General features: G+C 40.6%; 1 protein-coding gene across 6 annotated transcripts in view; it reads left to right on the top strand.

Moving 5' to 3' along the window:
- The window catches only part of DIP2C (disco interacting protein 2 homolog C), a 443,076-nt gene that overhangs the window by 387,175 nt on the left and 34,502 nt on the right, over positions 1–21,399 (top strand). For 5 of the 6 annotated variants that reach the window (XM_058532329.1, XM_058532326.1, XM_058532327.1 and 2 more), the window contains 2 exons: positions 3,994–4,162; positions 6,273–6,443. In XM_058532329.1, the coding sequence (XP_058388312.1) occupies positions 3,994–4,162; positions 6,273–6,443 (340 nt within the window). The remainder of the gene's footprint in view (positions 1–3,993; positions 4,163–6,272; positions 6,444–21,399) is intronic. The other variant, XM_058532328.1, reaches the window with a different exon arrangement.

Genomic DNA, 21,399 nt, shown 5'->3' with positions numbered 1-21,399 from the left:
TTTCTTCAAAGCTATAGTCACAGTTTGTATGTGGTTCCATATCCTGCTTTCGTCCTTTAATATTAAAAATGGGAAGTTTCTAAATACATATCTTGGATGTAAGTTTTGTAGAATCTGTCTTTAGAACCCAAGTTAGGACACATCTGCCAATAAATCCCTTTCAGTAGTCTAAAAAGTGTGTTTTTCATGAACTGTTCCACGTTGGGAACGTGCGATCCCTGGAAAGCAATTGTTTTTCATTTTAAAAAAGAAAGGGTCCTCTGAAAGCTCTCCGTGAGCTGCAGTCAGCAGTAGGAGAGGTTTGTTGGGGGCCACACCTGTGAACATCAGTGTAAAGGCTGGAAGAGGATCGGGCAGGGAGAGCCTCAGCCCACTGTGGGTCTGACCAGCCCCCAGGAAGCTTCCAGCAAGCGAGCAAAGGTTGCAGGCAGTCGAGGCGTCCTGCTCCTGCGCCCGAGGTGCTGACCACTGGCTGGCAGCCCCTGAGCCCTCACATCACATCACACACCAGATTCCTTCCTGAAAGGACATCTGAGGGGCACGCCAGGCCCACAGCGAGGGACGTTTTCCTGAAGCAAAACTGGTTCTTTAAATGGTGTTTATTCTGATGCCTCCAAAGAGTGCATCAGTCGCGTGTGTCATCTACGTGCTTTAAGCACCTTCTTTTTAAAGTTCGCTGTGATTTCACTTGCTCTGCCAGAGTCCCCAGGGTGGGGGGGTGCAGGGACCTCAGAGGGCCTTCCCCTGGGGTGTGGTTTCTCTCTAACGCCTGACTCTCAGCTCGGAGTTTGTTCCCCCTTGAAGAAGCAGTCTCGTTTAGAAAGGAAGCTTGATTTAAATGGGACTCGGCTCGTCTCTAAAGTGGCAGTGGCATTTGAGTGGCTTCGAGCTGCTGGATAGGTTCAAGACAGCCTGTGCATAAACGGTGACTGGCATAGAACTGTTGAAATAAAGTGGCAATGTTTTCTTTTACTTATTCTGATACTCCTTCAAAAGAGATCAAAATAATTAACGTTCCTAGTTTATACAGTAACTTTAAGTAATAAAGCAAAAGAAAAACCAGTGCAGCACTACAAGGTCATACATAACATCGTGTCTGCGCTCACCCGCAGTTCTGATGGTGAATTACTCACTGTTGGGTGACTTTCACACTTTTTGAATTTTAGTTTTCAACAAACAGAGGCCTTAAGATTCCTCAATCAGTAATGCAATAAAAACCAATTGTATAAAAAAGGGACAAGGACTCAATTAGACATTCCTCCAAAGAAAACATATTGAATGGCCAGTAAGCACACAAGAAGATGCTCAACATCATTAGTCATTAGGGAAATGCAATTCAAAAGCACAGTGAGATACCACTTCACGCCCACTAGGATGGCTATAATCCAAAAGAAAAGTAGTACTGGGGAGAATATGGAGAAATTGGGACCCTCATACATTCCTAGTAGGAATGTAAAATGGTGCAGCTGCTTTGGTGGTTCCTCAAAAAATTAATCAAGTTACCATATGATCTAGCAATTGGTTATATACCCAAAAGAATTGAAAACGGACTCAAATAGATATTTATACTTTCATGTTCACAGCAGCATTATTCACAATAACCAGAAGGTGGAAACTACCCGTGTCTATCGATGGGTGAATGGATAAACAGAATGTGGTATATACATACAATGGAATATTAGTCAGCCTTAAAAAGGAAAAAAATTCTAACACCTGCTGCAACATGGATGAACCTTGAAGACTTTATGCTAAGAGAAATAAGCCAGACAGAAAATGACAAATATTGTGTGATTCCATTTACATGAAATGTCTGGAATAGGCAAGCTCAGAGACAGAAAGTAGATAAGAGATTACCAGGGGCTGGGCTGGGGAAGGTGGAGACTTATTTTTAATGGATACAGAGCTTATGTTTGGGGTGATGACAAGTCTTGGAAATAAATCGTGGTGATGGTTGCACAACAGTGAGAATATCATTAATGCTACTGAAGTGTACATTTAAAAATGGGCAAATTGGGCCGGCCCCGTGGCTTAGCGATTAAGTGCGTGCGCTCCGCTACTGGCAGCCCGGGTTTGGATCCCGGGAGCGCACCAACGCACCGCTTCTCCGGCCATGCTGAGGCCGTGTCCCACATACAGCAACTAGAAGGATGTGCAACTATGACGTACAGCTATCTACTGGGGCTCTAGGGGAAAAAAAAATAGGAGGAGGATTGGCAATAGACGTTAGCTCAGAGCCGGTCTTCCTCAGCAAAAAGAGGAGAATTAGCGTGGATGTTAGCTCAGGGCTGATCTTCCTCACAAAAAAAATAAGATAAAATAAAACTGTTAAAAAAAAAAGTTTAAAAAATGGGCAAATGGTAAATCTTATGTATATTTTACCACAATAAAATTTTAAAAATTTAGACAGAAAAAGCCATTTGTGCAACAGGGGAATAACTTGAGGACTGATGCCCTCTTTAGTGCCGAACTTCTTGGTTCTCAAATGATTCAACCCTTTGAAAAGATCATAGGAAAGGCCAACATTTGCTGTCTTTCCTTCTGACATAAATAAATGGCTTTAGAATAGAGGAATAAAGAAGGAAATAGAGACTTGTCCCAAAATGCCTTTGTCACATTCTCTGAAGAAGTTTTCCTTCTAAGGGCCCTGTTTAAAGGAGATTCTTGTGAGCCACTTTAATTTCCTTACATTCTTTAACCAGTTGGAGTCTCTTATAAATAAACAATTTTGAAAATTTTAAAGTGAGATTGGCCTCATAAAAGAATTGGCTTTGGTATCATAACAGCAGTTAAGAGGCTGATGTGCTGTTTCATCTATGAGATTTTTTTGTAGCTAGAAAATCCCTTTTACTTAAATCTTAGAAGGTCATTTAACTAAGATATTTTATTATAATGCATGACATCTATTAATGTTGATTTATAGTAATAAACCAAAGAAAATTAAAACTATTAAAAATGTGTTGGCAAATGCTTCATTATTTTTTTTCTTTTTTTTTATAATTTTATTTATTTATTTATTTTCCCCGCCAAAGCCCCAGTAGATAGTTGTATGTCATAGCTGCACATCCTTTTAGTTGCTGTATGTGGGACGCGGCCTCAGCATGGCCGGAGAAGCGGTACGTCGGTGCACGCCCGGGATCCGAACCTGGGCCACCAGCAGCGGAGCGTGCGCACTTAACCGCTAAGCCACGGGGCCGGCCCAGATGCTTCATTATTTTAAAACCACACTTGCCCCATCAATTGATGACGAATCAAAATATGTAACCTACCATTTTTCTCATTTCTGTAAATATGCTCTCCATTGTAAAGGTAGAATTACAGAATGAAATTCTGTAATTCTGTTTTCTCCTTAATTTTCTTGTTTGGTAATTTGTGTGCATCATTTTGAAGGAAAATTCCAAACTTAAAAAAATTGAGTGACAGACTTCCTCTAATTGTTTTAATTTTCTTTCATTTACTCCAGATGTCAGTTTTCTAAACCAGGAGTAGCCACGCTTTTTCTCAAATGCCTGTTTAGTAAATACTTCAGGCTCCACGGTCTCTGTCGCGACCGCTCAGCTCTGCCTGTTGGTACAGAAGCCGCCGTGGCTCGTGTTCAAAGGAACGAGTGGCCGTGTCCCAGTAAAACTTGATCTACAAAAACAGGCAGCCTCTGTAGTTTGCTAACTCCTGTTCTAAACTTCCACACATTTTTACCAAATTCGATCCTGTTTTTCCTCCCACGAAAGAGAATCCAGTTTGTTAATGTAGCAGCTTTGAGAGAAACTAACAGTGTCACAGCTTTTGGATGTTTCAAATGTGTGCTCAAAGTGGTAATAACTCTGGATCATGATTCCTATAGCTCTTTTGTGCTTTTCAGAATGTTTTCATGAACACGCTTCCATCTTATACTCACTAACACCTCATAGTAGTTGGGATGACCATCCCCCTCTGGCAAATGGACAGGTTGGTCCCTGCTTCTCGACCCTCACTGCGTGCACCCGTCTCTCCCTGCAGTGTGTACTCTGGGCACCAGTCCATTCTCATCCCGCCTTCAGAGTTGGAGACCAACCCTGCCTTGTGGCTTCTTGCCGTGAGTCAGTACAAAGTCCGGGATACATTTTGCTCCTATTCGGTGATGGAACTCTGTACCAAGGGGCTGGGCTCGCAGACAGAATCCCTCAAGGTAAGCAGCCGCCTCACCCAGTGTCACAGTGCCTCGGGGAACACTTTACAGTGTCCTAGGGGAGCACAGTGTCCGAGGGCGTGGAAGGGGTTTGGTGAAGTTAAAGTAATCCTTCACAAAAGCCAAGATATAATTTGCTGTCACCTGAAGCTTACAGAATTGTTTTCATGTGAAAACCTCGTTTCATAACATGAATATTTTCCCACTCACACAAAGTGTTATAGGTCAGAGAGTATATTATTGATGTCTTTAATTCCATTAGGTCTACTTGAGGGGTCCTAAATTGCTTTTTTATTTGTTGGTGAATTCAGTTCTTCAGTGAAGTTTTTATTCTGACAGTGGTATTCAAGCCATAGGTTTGAATTTAGCCACTCATTTTGGTTTTCCTTGAAGACCCTGATTTGTAGGTCTGGATTCTAAACAAAATTCATTTTTACAACTAAGCGAACAGTGTTTTGTTTTTTCATATATATAATTACTATTATGTGACAATAATAGAATTTCCCTACATTTAAACCAAGGACATTTTGATGGACATATTTTCATGGTAAATTAAGTAGTCCTTATCCAAGTAACTGCGAGGGAGTGACCACATGACCTGTTTTGATTTATGTTTCACTGTTTATATGCCCAAATGTGTGTATGTCTTTGTGTGTATACAGATTATATTTGTGTGTGTGTGTATACACACACAAATTATCTGCACACATTCAAATAGTAAAGAATACATTTATCTCTCCTGAATTTTGTTTTCCTGTTGAGACCTAATGTGTTAAGCTTGAATCAGAACACAACATGCAAGATAACTTGGACATTAAGCTACCTGAATGAATGTATACTTACTTGAAGTTATATATTTATACAGGAAAAGAAATTCATAAAACATAATTATTACTCATGTCCACCTATATTACTTTAAAAAATGATTGAGTACATTTCATGAACTTTCCCTGTAGGTGCATATATAAATAACCAAAATGAAATAACAAAATAAATGAGTGATTTCTAAGCACTTTACATATGATTTATTTAACCTTTACAACAGCTCTCTGAAATAGAAACCATTATTGGCTCCACTTTTAAAGGTGAGGAAACAAAGAGAAATTAAGCACCCTTTCCAAGTTCTTAAATTTAATAAACTTTGGAGCAAGTTTTGAATCTCTAGCTCCAGGTTCACCATCTCAAACCCCAGGCTGCATTGCCTCTCAAAGTATACCCATGTGCACATAGATCATTTCTGTGACCCAGATTTCAGTTTTTCCTGTGTAACTATATGTGTGTAGAATCAAACCTATGTACTAAATTTCAGTGTCAGAGTTATCTTGGGCTGTGTTTCCCTCCTGTTTAGGAGCCCTTGTCATCTGTCCATGTGCCAAGACCACCTTGCAGGACGCTTGAAGGACTGAATGGTTCTGCTGGTGGCAATTGTCCTCTTCAGGGCTCTTGCTTCCACCTCCGTGTTTAAATGCAGCTCCTGCCACTCTTTGCTTTCCTCAGCTCAGCCCAGGAAGCCCAGCTCTGACCACACCGTGGTGTGCTTGGCTCACTTGAATTCCTCCTCCGCTGTTTTGCTCAGTTGACACAACTTGGTGCAGAACTGGGACGTGCTTGATCGTGTGTGGACCCTAGAAACTGAGGTGCACTTGATCGTGAGGATTTATCTGTGACCTTCTAAGGAGAGCTGTCTTTAAGAAGTTGTCCAAACACTTGAGTTTTCCATCCCTATATTAACAATAGGTTTTCTCATTTCTCTCCATGTATGTCCTGTGGTCCGTGTTTGTAGGCGTCTATACAAATGCTTCCTTTCTTCCCCAAACCGTTTTCTTTAATTATTTTATCCAGGACCTCGCTTCTGCTCAGTCTTTCTCCTCATATGCTTCTTGCTGTTAAGATATGTTTGTAATGGCATCCTTGACAATCTGATGTCTGTGTGACTTTTTTTTTTTACACAGACGTCCTAGAATGGTTTAATTGATGGCGTGGACACAGAGCCTTGAAATGAATGTCTGTGTGGAGTTTCTCTTGTTCTATGGGGTCTAGTTAAGGAGCCTGCAGGTCACACCCCTACGCCCTTGGAAGGCTGACTTCTCACCGCTGTCGTTATTTCTAGGCACGAGGCCTGGACTTGTCTCGCGTGCGGACATGTGTGGTCGTGGCAGAAGAACGGCCTCGAATAGCACTCACCCAGTCGTTCTCAAAACTGTTTAAAGACCTCGGCCTCCATCCTCGGGCCGTTAGCACCTCATTTGGCTGTAGAGTGAACCTGGCAATTTGCTTGCAGGTGAGTTTCATTGATATCAATAGGCGCTTGAGTCAGAAGCTTTTAATGATGGGCATGCAGCACAGACGGCTCAACATAGGCTCCTTGCTGATGCTTAGCTACGTTTAGAAGATACCTTCTCATCAAGTGCATTTGACTGGTGCACACTTGTTTCTTTTCTTTTTCTTTTTTAGCCTTCATTTGTCAGTAACCATTGTTCATAACTAGCATTCATGGTGCTTATTCTATCTGGAACATTTTAACTTTTGTAGCAGGAATAGCAGTTTGCCCAGACCCCTGAAGTCAGGCTTTTTAAAGATTAGATACTAGACAAATGTTTCATTGTGGAGGAAATCCTATGTCTTGTAGTACTTGGTCTCCCATACATAGGCAGTAATTTCTGTAGGCAGAATTCCAGGATGTGAAGGAGGTTCGGGAATTTGCTGCTGTGACAGCAATGTAGAAATAGCAATTATAATTGGTATTTGCTGCATTTCTATGGCATAGGTGTAAGTGAGGCCACCCTTGTAAGATATCCTTGCATTAACCATGGCTAAAAGACACTTGCTTTCTTTCTCTTCGTTAGCCTACTCTGGCCACCTTCACTATTTTCTGAGCTCTTACCATGAGGTGCACATCCATGGAGATCACTCTGCCAGGTTAGGATGGCTACGAAGGACAGGAACATCATGTAGGCATTCTCTCCCCAGGGCGCTTCCACAACCTCACCCAGATGAGCCAGCCCGGGCACAGCTGCTTACTTTGTTCCTTGAACGTAAGAGGATAAACACTTCACTCGCAGCGGGTCCTGGAACGGAGGACGGTTCACACAAGCCCCTCCTCATCTCCCCTCCCTGCCCACCTGCTGTCTCTCCCATTTACAACCCCAAAGGTGGTTGTTTACAGTTACCCTCTGGGTGACCCCAGAAACTGTCTGTTGGCCCTGGACTTTGGCTGAGGAAAGCCTCTTCCCGTGTGACCAGTCTGATGAGATCACTTTAGAAAAATTGGATACAGAAAGCTTCTTATGATTTTCATAGGGGTGTTCCTTTGCTCTACCCTCCCTGTCTTTGAATTAGCTCCATTTTTTAAAAAACTATAAGCTACCAAATTCCTCTCATGAGTCAGTTATACTTTGTTCTGTGATTGAAGTTAATTCCCTTCTCTAAGAGGTAATCTTAAGAATTGGATTTATCTTGCCAAACTAGTTCTTTAAATATTGAAATTTTCTTTCCCTATTTACCTTTATCTGCTCTGCTTGAATGTTTCCAGCTGTCTTTTCCGTGAGGAGGAATGGGAAATGCAAAAATCACCTTCTTACATAAATTCAGCCATAGGATGTTCTAACACTTCCCTTCTGCACAAGTGGAGAAAAATCAGGAATTCATGAGACGGGCACTTGGCCACAACGATATTTCTTCTTCTTCGTTTCTCTCACAAAATGTTGGTGGACGAAGGGAGAAGAGCACAGCATAGATCCCATATCAACACAATGTAGCACTTGTTCACTTCCAGCAAGTGACAGACTTCTACAACACCTTATTATACAAAATTAGAACTTTGTAGATATAAGAAATAGAGCACATATAGTTATTTACCTCTTTGTTTACTTTTTCATTTATTTCCATCCACCTTGATCCAAATGTTTTAAAATGGTTTATAAGGAAGGAGTAGATTAAATAGGAAAAGTAAAATACACTAAAAATAATTGAAAATGTAGAGGTGACAGAAAAACAAGGGTAAGAAAGTGATACAGAGCCAAGAATGAAGTGAGCATATGGACGTTTGCCATGAGGCACCTAAAATGTGAGCTCCATCCTGACAGTGTCCTCAGCACCAAGGACAGTAGTTGGTGCTTTGTAAATATCTGAGAAATATGTGCTGTAAGAATATTGAAAATGAAGTTCTGTATTCTTAATAGGAAATAATAATATACTGTTTTATAGAGGACAATTCCAACAATATGACTACTTAAACCAAAAGTTGACATTGCCAGTCGTGGTGCTGTTTTGGAATCTTGGCAGCATCTTTAGGCATTTTATTACATTTTAAGTTTTTTCTGCTTGTCAGCTTTATTCTCAACTCATTTCAGCCAGTTTTTCTTTTTCTGAATGGTTAGTATTAGAAAATAGCTGGAAATATTTTTTACAAAAGAATATTTATTTTAGGAATAATATTTAGGAAACATAAATAATGTAGGAATTTATAAATAATAAATAGGAATAAATAAATAAGAGTTTATTTAGGAAACAAATCAGAAAATACAGATTGGCCAATAAATGATAACACCCATAATTCCATCTATCAAGAGATAATCACCATTAATCCCTTGATTTAAAAAAATCAAAAACACAAAAAGCTAAGATATTCCCTAAATTCAAATCCCTGTACCTAAATGTTCAAAGGCATTGAAAAATTTATGGTTTTCCCTTTGAAGCACCAGAATTACCTTCGATTTGACTCTAGTAGAGGCCAGCCCTGTTAGGAGAGGGAGAGTCTGGGTCTCTGTGTGGGTAGTTAACTAAGCAAAGGATGCTGTCCTGACAAGGAGCGGAGCCTCCTCCAAGCCCTGTGGAGCTTACAAGCTTCAGTCTCCGGGGAGGATGTTTGTAGAGTGCATGGGTACCACTTTCAACAGTTTCTTGGTCAGGGGCCAGCCCAGTGGAGTAGTAGTTAGGTTCACGCACTCCGCTTCGGTGGCCCAGGGTTCGCAGGTTCGGATCCCAGGAATCCAAACCTATGCACTGCTCATCAAGGCATGCTGTGGCGGCATCCCACATATTATAAAATAGAGGAAGGTGGGCACAGCTGTTAGCCCAGAGCCAATCTTCCTCAGCAAAAAGAGGAGGATTGGCAACAGGTGTTAGCTCAGGGCCAATCTTCCTCACCAAAAAAAACAAAAAACTAGTTTCCTGGTCTTTGGGGAGGGTTGAGTTAGACATTTGAGAGGTTTTTATGACTACAGAATAAAACATATCTGATACATGAGATTTTTAAAGTAATACAGAGATAAATTAGAGGTTTGTTCCTACTTTGCAAGAATGGTCTTCATCGATGGCACTCTGAACCTTCCATGATCCACCCTAAGCACCTCTACCCACTTTGTACAATTTTATGCTAAACGACTTTCTCTACTGAAGAGTCTTTCATGCTTTTACTTGCTAATACCTCAACTCAGGCTGTTCTGCCTGAAATGCACTTCTATCTTCATGTGGCAAAAACCTGCTTCTCTTTCCAAGTCTCTTCTGATTCCTCCAGCTAGAAGTATTTTTCTCCCTCCTAATTCCTGTGGCACTTCCTCCCTCCTGCATAACGCTTTCTGCCACATTTCATAATTGTTTAAACAAATGATGTGCATCCCCTCTGCTCTGTGAGAAACTGTTAGAGAACCCAGCACAGTGTCTCACAGTCAGTCTCTTCTTGAAGCTGAATCAGTTTCATGAAGGTACTGAAATTGGGTTCCTTTAACTGGGCGTATGATTCACATTAGAGAAATTAGGAATACTGTGTTTTGTTAGAGTCAAGCCTCCTGTGTCAAGTACGTGGCGGCACTGAATTTTCTCTGAGATGAGCTCATGGTGTGACTCTCCATCAAACAAAAGCCCACAGCATCATGTGTAACTCCTCCTTGCAAATGAAAGTTAAGGGTTAACTGCTCTGCAAGCTTCCAGCTGCATTTTCATCTCAAACAGCAGGCCCAGGGCCTGCACCTTAAGAAACAAGGACATTCATGCTCAAAATATATGTATATTTATATATGTTCTTTAACAAGTGTATTGGACCGTTGATTCCAGGCAGCATCTAGTTAGGTCTGCCCACAACTCACTGAGGGTAAGTTCAGTCATTTTATTTTAAGATGAGAGAAACTGAGGCTCAGAGATGTTAAGTGAACTTTCCTAATTGACAAGGCAGGGAAATAAAAAGAGCTGTCAGAACACAGCTCTCACTGCTTGTGGACTGTGTGGTCTAAGCAAGGCAGCGTTTCAGAGAAATTCCACATTCTGCAGCTTCGTCAGGTGCTAGTTCTGTTATGATTTATTATCCAAGTGAAATAACAGCTTTGTGAACTACGTATTTACAGAATTGAACTGTGTACAGGCAGAATAGCCTGTCTGCTATTTTTAACTGTTTCTTTTCCTCTAACATTTTAAATCAGACCTGCTGTTTCTGTATGACCTAAATCGAGCAGCTCAAAAGACGTGTGCCTCTGTGTGTAGCATGTTGCCGAGGGAGGTATTGTCACCGTGTGTGGGGACAAACCAGGACTGGGATCCTGGTGACACAGTGCTGCTGATCCCTCCCTGAGGCCTGCCTTCATGTGCTATCGTGTGGAACATATAAGAAAGTCATGAAGATTGACAAATGTATCGTTGTCAAATACACACATGGGCAAATAGAAAATTTAAATATGAGACAATCATAAAAATAGAAAATTGAGACAGTCAATTTCTGTGATGCTGTTGTTTCAGTTCTTATATCTTAGAAACTGAGGGATTTGTTTACCCATTTATCGTTTTGAGTAGGGATTGCCACATTAATTATTTTGACATTGTCCCTTTGCTTTCTATGTCTTAGCTCTAATGGCAAAGCAATGGACTCACAAAATCATATGTGGATGACTTTGATTTTACATGAAATACTGGTATTTTATACTCTGCAGGAGAAACAAATTTAAGTATGAGCCATTTGTTATACTCAGGAATGATGTTTCCCAGAATCTTTACCTGTCAAAATGACTTTAGTTTAAAACAATTTGATTTGTTGAATTTATGACAAAAGTGGACATTAGATCAAATTATAATTTCTGAGCTTAATTAGCTTTAACATAAATTTCCCTTAGTACTATTAAGAAGTGTCACTTGTTTATTAAACTCTGTTGAAAAAGATACTGCCTGTAGCCACAATTACTCTTTTCAAAAGTATAAGATTAAAGGTCTTTGGTTATATTAGATTTAGAAATTCAGTTCATTGTAACAGAAAAATTAGCATCCTCCTTGCCAGCAGAAGGGAGGGGAAAATGAGGTCTTCTATTTTCTAAAACTTTTAAGCTACCTTAAACAGAAAATTTGATCTTTATTATGTAGAAAAATAATGATTAATTTATATGAGAGGAAAGCTTTATTATAAATAGCTATGTGGAATTCAGTCAGTAGTAATAGTTACAATCAACCTTAAATCTTACAGTTCACACAGTGAAAGAGAAATATAGCCTGATGGTGAGAAGTAGAGTCATTGATTGTTAAAGAAAAAAGTGGAAGGCTCTGAGGATGACATAAATCGTACATAATTCTCAAAATAAAATTAATAGTTATAATAAGACTTTCATTAATTTGAGCTCTCAATTCATTTTTCCCCCTGCACTGCTTTTAGATGAGGGAAGTAAAAGTAAGTAAAGCCGCTCTCAGGGGTTTTGCACGCTCCAGGGAATTAGCCACATTCAGCTGAAACTTTTACATCCTCTCCTGCTGATATATGTTATCCCAAATAATGAAAATTAACATTTGAGATCATGGGACTTGTGTTCTCAGTTATCCAGTATACCACTCAGCATTCTAATTTGTAAGCAGCAGAAACCATCTTTGGCAATTTAAATGAAAAGGAATTTATTAAGATGTCATTGGTTCATTGTCAGGAGCCAGAGGACCAGGTTTAGGACTGTGCCACGGGAACAGCTCTGTTCTTATGAGGACGTCAGTGTCTGTAAGTTTGCACTGACCGGCTGGCCGTGGATGCTAGGCTCCACCACCAGCACATCTCCAGGGCCTGGGCCATGTTGCAGACAGCTCCACCACCAAGGGCAAGAGCACGCGTGCTTCCTTATGCCACGAATGGATGCAGCTAATTGGCAGACCTGGTTACCTACCCACACGCTGGCTTCCAGGAGAGCTGGGGAGGAGAGCGTCGGGCATTTTTAGTTACTACAGAGGGACAAGGGCCCTGTATCAACCAGGTTCCAAAAGTGGAGGAGTTCCCCAAATACAGAGTGTTGAGATGCTTGGTGACCAAAAAGGAATAACCAGTGGCTACTTTAGCCCATCCTTTTGGCTGCCTAACATCAACACATAGTCTTCGTCCCATTCTTATACATCACCCCCCTCGCCCCCAAAAAAACCACCATAATGCGGCTTTCACTCTTAAACCAATAACGCACCCACCCTCTGTCCAAAAGAGAGACAAGTGGATGCCCCAGCAGTTACTGTGATTAGTCCTAGGTCCAGGGTTTCTGGGTGATGGCCTTTCTATCACTGACATTCTGTAAGCTGTAGACTAGATTGTGAAGTTCACTGCCACAGACACGTGGACTCTGTAAAACTGTGGGACAAAAGGAGGAAACAAGAAAAGGCACATTCACTCCTTCCTCTGTACAGCATTTTTGGATGTCTATCGTGCTGGGTGCTGGGGGTCACCACATTGAAAAAATAATCAGTGTGGGATCTGCCAGTTCCTGGGTATGTCTAGCCATCTGAACATTCAGGAACGATGAAAATAACCACAGGAAGAGTTTAGGGTCCTAGTAGACGATGATGAGATGTCCAACTGATGTTGAGCTCCACAAGCTTCACAATCAAATATTCACTGTGGTTTAGGTTGTCTCGTGTCACAATAAGCAAGTAATTGCCAGTCGTAGAAATTTCCTGGGTTTTAGTCTGTGCCTTGAACCAAAAATATAAGCACAAGCACCTGAGCTTCTCATTTGTTCTTTGACTTCCGAGCACCTGCAGACACAGTACATGGCGTGGAGCCACAGTCCAGCCCAGCCAAGGAGCTGGATTTTCCCCGCCTTTGGCTCCTACCAAACCAGCTAATCAATTTCAGGTCCCCCTATTGTCCTGAAAATCTGCAGCCACTCTTGAGATCAATTTCTAAATCAATTGCAGTGCTTAATACCAACCACAGAAAACAGCTGTTTGATTTTAGAAAAAAATACATTTATTAAAAAGGATTTTGGACTTACATTTTTGATTAGGATGTGTGAGTCACAAGAGACTGTTGTCCCAACCCTAACAATTGAAACAATCTGGTTAATATACAAAATCATAGTTTTTAAGATCCATCAGAGAGCTGAAGATTCAAAGAAATCTCAATCAACCAATTCTTTGGAGAGAAGAGACAGACAATTGTTTTCATCCCTGGCAGAGGAGCAGGAGGAGGAATTTACCATAGAAACCAGCTAAGCTTTTTTGAGAACATCAGCAGTGGCACAGAGCTTGGCAAGGTGGGTGAGAGTCCGAAGGGGCCCAGCTCAGTCCTTCTGTATGCCTGCGCCAGCTCGTCTCACGGTCCTCCACCTATCCAAGGGCAGTATGCAGAAGCCAAGAGAGGGCAGAAAAGCTCAGAGAATCCATCTGAGGTTCTCTAGTCCTCTGGTGAATCAAAGCAACAGACCTCTGAACTCTGAGGAGGGTGCCCTGGAAGAGAAGACGTTTCCTCTGAGGAACCTGGGCCTTCAGTGAGTGGAAGACAGAGGAACTGAGGGCTGAAAGGAGCAGGAAAACTGAGAACCCCGCTCCACCTGTCCCAGATCACTGGTGCTACCATCATGCTCCAGAGACAGAGGCGGGAGGGGAATGCTGGGCACCTCTCTCTCAGGGGCCTGGGGGACAGTATGTTTCCCTTCCAAAGGCTGGGGTTTGGGCAGTGGAATGGAGAAAGCTGGGGTGAGACTGGAGAGAAGAGAGCACCAACCAGTCATGCAGAAAGCTGGCAGCCAAGCTCTGAAGCAGAAGAAGATCTCCCACAGTTTGGAAAGTGTCTCCAGGCTATAAAGCATTAAGAGAGATCCAGAGTCTCAGACCAAAGGCCTGGTTCTGCCCACAGCTGTGTGAAGTTAGCATTGAGTGGGATCTGACTAAAGCTCAACAGAGCCCCGACCTAGCTTCCTACAGCACAGATTCACTCAGACACCCAGGCTAGTGGCCTAACAGGAGAAGGGGTGTGCCGTTTTCGGGGGGGGGGTGAATGCTTTTTACTTCAATCTCCACAGTTCTTTTAAACACAGTGTTTGCTTTAAAATCAAAAACTAAAAGACATGCAAGGAAGAAAGAAAATATGATACATGGCCACAAGAGGAAATGGTCGATAGAGTAGAATGGACGTGTTGGAATTATCAGAGACTTTATAATAACCATGAAAGACAAGCCAGAGGACCTAGTTGAAAAGGTATACACCTTGCATGAAGAGATGGGGGATATCACAGGAAAATAGAAACTATGAAAAGAACCAAATGGAAATGCTAGAAATGAAAACTGCAGCATTAAAACAAAAAATTCCTCGTGGCTAATAGCAGACTGGCTACAGCAGGGGTAAGGGTCAGTGAGTGAACTTGAAATCCAGTCAGTACAAATTATCCAAACTGAAACACACAGTGAAAATAAATGGAAATAAATGACTGTAAAATGGAGCAGTCTCTGAGATCTGTGGGACAATCTCAAGTGATCTAACATACACTTGGCAGGAGTCCCAGAAAGAGGGGTGACAGAGGATTGGACAGGAGAACAATGTGAAGACAAATGGCCAAGACTGAAGAGAGATTATCAACCCACAGATTCAAGAATCTCAGTGAGCTCCAAGCAGAGTAAATGAAAAGAAAAACCACCTACACATTATCACCAGAATGCTGAAATCCAATGATAGAGACGGCCGTAAAGTAGCTACAAAAATAAAGATAAGTTACACAGAGGAGAATACTGATACAAACAACACTGAGCTCTCGTCAGAAACAACAGAAGTAAGAATATAGTGGAATGATATGCAGGCATACTTTGGAGATAGTACACATTTGGTTCCAGACCACTGCGATAGAGCAAATAGCACAATAAAGTGAGTCACACGAATTTTTTGGTTTCATATACTGCATGCAATAGCATTACATCTAAAAAAACAATTACATACCTTAATTAAAAAATACTTTATTGCTAAAAAATGCTAATCATTGTCTGAGCCTTCAGCGACTTGTCATCGTTTTGCTGATGGAGGGTCTTGTCTCGATGCTGATGGTGCTGACTGATCAGCGTGGTGGCTGCTGAAGGCTGGCGTGGCTGAGGCAATTTCTTAAAATAAGACAACAATGAAGTCTGCCATATGGATTGACTCTTCCTTTCATGAACAATTTCTCTATTGCATGCGACACTGTTTGATAGCATTCTGCCTACAGCAGAACTTCTTTCAAAATTGGAATCAATCCTCTCAAACCCTGCTGCTGCTTTATCAACTAAGTTTATGTCATATCATTTGTTGTCATTTCAGCAATCTTGACAGTATCTGCACCAGAGTACATTCCATCTCCACTTTCTTTGCTCATCCTTAGGAAGCAACTGTTCATCTGTTAAAGTTTTATCATGAGATTGCAACAATTCAGTTACATCTTCAGTCTCCACTTCTACTTCTAGTTCTCTTGCTGTTTCCACCACATCTGCAGTTACTTCCTCCACTGAAGTCTTGAACCCCTCAAAGTCATCCACGAGGGTTGGAATCAACTTCTTCCAAACTCCTGTTAATGTTGATATTTTGACCTCTTCTCATGCATCACAAATGTTCTTAATGGTATCTAGAATGGTGAATTCTTTCCAGAAGGTTTTCAATTTACTTTGCCCAGATCCATCAGAGGAATCACTATCAATGGCAGCTATAGCCTTACAAAATGTATTTCTTAAACAATAAGACTTGAAAGTCAAATGACTCCTTCATCCATGGGCTACAGGATGAATGTTGTGTTAGCAGGCATGAAAACAACATGAGTCTCATTGTACATCTCCATCAGAGGTCTTGAGTAACCAGGTGCATTGTTAATGAGCAGTAATATTTTGAAAGGAATCTTTTTCTCAGCAGTAAGTCTCAACAGTGGGCTTAGAACATTCAGTAAGCTATGTTGTAAACAGAGGTGCTGTCATCCAGGCTTTGTTGTTCCATTTATAGAGCACATGCAGAGTAGATTTAGCATAATTCTTAAGAGCCCTGGGATTTTCAGAATGGTTAATGAGCATTGGATTCAAACAAAAGTCACCGCTACGTTAGCCCCTAAAAAGAGAGTCAGCCTGTCCTTTGAAGCTTGGAAGCCAGGCGTTGACTTCTGCTCTCCAGAAAAGTTTAGTCCTAGATGGCTCATTTTCCAATAGAAGGCTGGAAGAAGATCTACATTGAAAATCTATTATTTAGTGTAGCCACCTTCATTGATTATCTTAGCTAGATTTTCTGGATAACTTGCTGCAGCTTCTACATCCGCACTTGCTGCTTCACCTTGCACTTTTATGTTATGGAGATGGCTTCTTAAACCTCATGAGCTAACTTCTGTTAGCTTCAAACTTTTCTTCTGCAGCTTCCTCACCTCCCTCAGCTTCCATAGAATTGAGGAGAATTAGGGCCTTCATCTGGATTAGGCTTTGGCTTAAGGGAATGTTGTGGCCAGTTTGATCTTCTATCCAAACCACTAAAACTTTCTCCATTATCAGCAATAAGGCTGTTTCACTTTCTTATCATTTGTGTGTTCACTAGAGTAGCACTTTTAATGTTCTTCAAGAACTCTTACTTTGCATTCACAACTTGCCTAATTGGCACAAAAGCCCTAGCTTTCAGCCTATCTTGTCTTTCAACATGCCTTCCTCACTAAGCTTAATCATTTCTAGCTTTTAATTTAAGGTGAGAGATGTGTAACTCTTTCTTTCAGTTGAACACTTAGAGGCCATTTTAGGGTTATTAATTGGCCTAGTTTCAATATTGTTGTGTGTCAGGGAATGGGGAGGCCTGAGGAGAGGGAGAGAGACAGGGGAATGGCTGGTCAGTGGAGCAGTCAGAACATGCTTATCAATTAAGAACTTATCGATTAAGTTCTCCATCTTATGTGGGCACAGTTTGTGGCACCCCAAAACAATTACAGTAGTAACATCAAAGATCACTGATCACAGATCACCATAACAAATATAATAATGAAAAAATTTGAAATAGTGCTAGAATTATCAAAATGTGATACAGACACACCAAGTGAGCAAATAGTGTTGGAAAAATGACACCAGTAGACTTGCTCAATGCAGGGTTGCCACAAACCTTTTGTGTAAAGAATGCAGTATCTGTGAAGCACGATAAAGCAAAGCACAACAAAACAAAGTAGCCTGTATTCAAGGTGCTAAAAGAATGTTTATCCAGCAAAAAATATCCTTCAAAAAGGAAGACAAAAACAGGTATTTGTAGACCGAGCAAAGCTGAGAATCCATCATTAGCAAATATGCACCAGAAGAAATGCTGACTTCCTCAGGATGAAAAGAAATGATAGCAGAATGAACCTCACAGTTGTAGGAAGAAATGAAGAATACTAGAAAAGGTAAATACAAGGAAACTTAAAAATCTTTTTATCAATATGTAGATATGTAAATATTCTTAAATCTCTTTAAAGATTTAGTTACTCAAAGCAAAAGTAGTGACAACTGAGGCATTTATAGCTTAAGTAAAAGTAACATATGACATGACAAAACCTCAAAGGGCTAGAGGGGAGGTAAATGGAAATATTCTGTTGTAAGATTCTTACACTGTTCGTAAAGTATAGTACTATGTGAGGGTAGACTGTGATAGATGATGCAAATTTTAATCTCTATATCAACCACTAAAACGTTAATACAAAGGTCAATAGAGGAGATAAAATGGCCTACCAAAAATATTCTGTTCATGAAAAAAAAGAATGTAGAAGGGAGGCCCCAAAAAAAGGGACAAATAAAAGAACAGCCAATCATATCAATAATTACATTAAAAGTAAATGAACTAAACATGCCAATTAAAAGGCAGAGATTGTCAGACTGATTCAAAAGACTGAACTATGTGTGGTTACAAGAAACACATCTTAAATATAAAGATATTGACAGATTGCAAGTAAATACAGTCAACAGAAGAAGACTGGTGTGGCTGTGTTGTTAACAGACATATTAGACTTAAAGATTACCAAAGATGAAGATATACATTGTATAATGATTAAAGGGTCAGTTCATCAATAAAACTTAAAAATCCTAAATGCATATGCACCTAAAAACTAAGCTTGAAGGTACATGGAGCAAAACTGGCAGAACTAAAAGAGGAAAGTGACCAATTCACAGTCATAGTTGGAGATTTTAACACTTTTCTCTCAGTAATTGATAAAATAAGTAGGAAAAAGATCAGTGAGCATATAGAAGATTTGAAAAACACAATGGCCTGACTTGATGTAATTGATATTTGGGAAAACTCTACTCAACTGCTAGGACTGAATTATGTCCCCCCCCTCAAATTCATATGTTAAAGCCTTAACCCAAGGTGACTTTATTTGAACATAGGGCCTATAAAGAGGTAATAAAAGTTAAATGCAGTTGTAAAGGTGGGGCCCTAATTTGATAGGATTGATGTCCTTATAAGAAGAGGAAGAGAGATCAGGGCTTGCTCTCTCTCCATGCACAAACACCAAGGAGAGGCCATGTGAGGACACAGCAAGAAGGCAGCCATGTGCAAGCCAAGAAGAGGGCTCTCACCAGAACCCGACCGTGCTGGCCCCCTGACCTCAGGCTTCCAGGCTCCAGAACTGTGAGAAAATTAACTTCTGTTGTTTAAGCCACACAGTGTGTGATATTTTGTTATGGCAGCTCAAGCAGACTAAGACACCAGCATCTGTAGAATTGGTATTTTTCTTCAAATATACCACAAAAATTCCCCAAGAAAGGCTATAAAACATTTATCAATGAATATTAAGTGACTACAATCACATAGAGTATATTCTCTTATCACAATGGAATTAAATGGGAAATCAGTAACAATAGGATGGCCAGAAAATCTCCAAATATTTAGAAATTAATAAGCTTTTGTAGGGCCGGCCCAGTGGCTTAGCGGTTAAATGCCGTGCTCTGCTACTGGCGACCCAGGTTTGGATCCCAGCGCGCACTGATGCACCGCTGCTCCCGCCATGCTGAGGCCGCATCCCACATAGAGCAGCTAGAAGGGTGTGCAACTATGACATACAACTATCTACTGGGGCTTTGGGGAAAAAAAAGAGGATTGGCAATAGATGTTAGCTCAGAACTGGTCTTCCTCAGCAAAAAGAGGAGGATTAGCATGGATGTTAGCTCAGGGCTGATCTTCCTCACAAAAAAATAAATAAAAAAGAAAGAGCCAGAAAAAAAATATATATATGCTTTTGTATAAGCCATGAATAAAAAAAAAGAAATCACAAGGAAAGTTAGAAAATATTTTACATAGATTCTTAATGAAAACACAGCATATCAAATTTTGTTGGCTGCAACTAAAGCAGTACTCAGCAATAATGCTTATATTAGAAAAGAATAGACTGCAAAATCTGTTATTTAAGCTTCCACCTCAAAAGTCTAGGAAAAATTTAAGCCCCAAGTTGAAGAAAGAAAATAAAAATAAATGTGGAAGTGAATGAAAAAGTAGATTAAAAAACCAACAAAGTTAAAAGTTGATTCTTTACAAAATTAATAAATTTGATAAACTGCCGGCAGCACTAACCACTAAAAAAGGAAGAGACAGATAGACTAATGATAGCAAGTGCTGGCTAAGACTGGGGAAATGTTTGAAGCCTCAGGCTTCACTGTTGGGTGTGTTGAATGGTGCAACAACTTTGGAGAACAGTTGGTCAGTTTCTTGTACAGTCAAACATGGACTTACCATATGACCCAGAAATTCCTCTCCTGGATATTTAACTAAGAGAGATGAAAATTTATGTTCTCCCAGGGGCCTACACACAAATGTTTGTATCAACTTTGTTCATAATCACCAAGCATTGGAAACAACTCAGGTGTCTGTTAACAGAATGGAAGGGCAGGTTGTAGTTTATCCATGCAGTGGAATGCTGTTTGGTAATGGAAAGGAATAGTCTGCTCTTGCTGGAATAGCATGGATGGATCTTAGGAACAATTTGCTGAGTGAAGGAAGCCAGACACAGAGGTCTGCATACCATATGAGTTTATTTACAGTCATGAGCTACGTAACGATGTTTCAGTCAACAACAAACCACATAGATGACGGTGGTCCCATAAAATTAGTACCATATAGTCTAGACGTATAGTAGGCTATACCATCTAGGTTTATGTAAGTACTGTAGGGGAGGAAGAAATTTTCCTCTACCCTTCTAAGTTCTTCTGGATAGTCTAGGAATTAAATTGACATGAAACAGATTAACAGGAGAAAAAGAAAAGTTTAATAACATATATACATAGGAGAAACCCAGCAAAACTGAATGACTCACCAAAATGGCCAAAGCCCTCGCCTTAAATATCATCCTCAACTGAAGACAAAAGATTTTAGGGCTGGGGAGAGTCAGGGACTTCAAAGAGAAGGAAAGCAATTCATAGGCAGGTGAAAAGGAGCAAACATTTGGAAAACAAATGTTTGCCCACACAGAAACAGAGGAACACAGAGGGGAGCCCAACAAACAGGCTTTTCTAGGTTCCTCCCTGTTTACCACCTAGTTTGTGTTATGCTAAAGTGATAGCTCACTTCCTGAGACAGGTTTTTTATCTGAATTCTTTTAGGCAGTTAAGGGGGAGATAACAATTTCTGAGTCTTTTGTTTTTAAAAATAATCAGCCCAGGGGGCTGGCCCAGTGGTATAGTGGTTAAAAGTTCGTGCATTCCACTTTGGCAGCCCACAGTTCGCAGGTTCAGATCCCGGGCACGGACCCACACACCACTTATCAAGCCATGCTATGGCAGCATCTCACATGTAACGTAGAGGAAGGTGGGCATGGATGTTAGCCCAGGGCAAATCTTCCTCAGCGAAAAGAGAATTGGCAACAGATGTTAGCTCAGGGCTAATCTTCCTCACCAAAAAAATAAATAAATAAATAATCAGCCTAAATAAGCCTCATGTTAAAGAGACATTTTGGGGTGACAAAGTTTATTCCCCTTCAGTACCTTCTATGATGTTCGCACAATGAAATCACCTAACGACACATTTCTCAGAACGTAGTCCTATCATTAAGTGATACATGACAGTATATGATATCCTG

This window comes from Diceros bicornis, chromosome 36 (genome assembly GCF_020826845.1).
Source record: "Diceros bicornis minor isolate mBicDic1 chromosome 36, mDicBic1.mat.cur, whole genome shotgun sequence".
NCBI lineage: Eukaryota > Metazoa > Chordata > Mammalia > Perissodactyla > Rhinocerotidae > Diceros > Diceros bicornis.
Note: the sequence above shows the minus strand (reverse complement) of the source record. Positions and strands in the feature narration are given on the sequence as shown.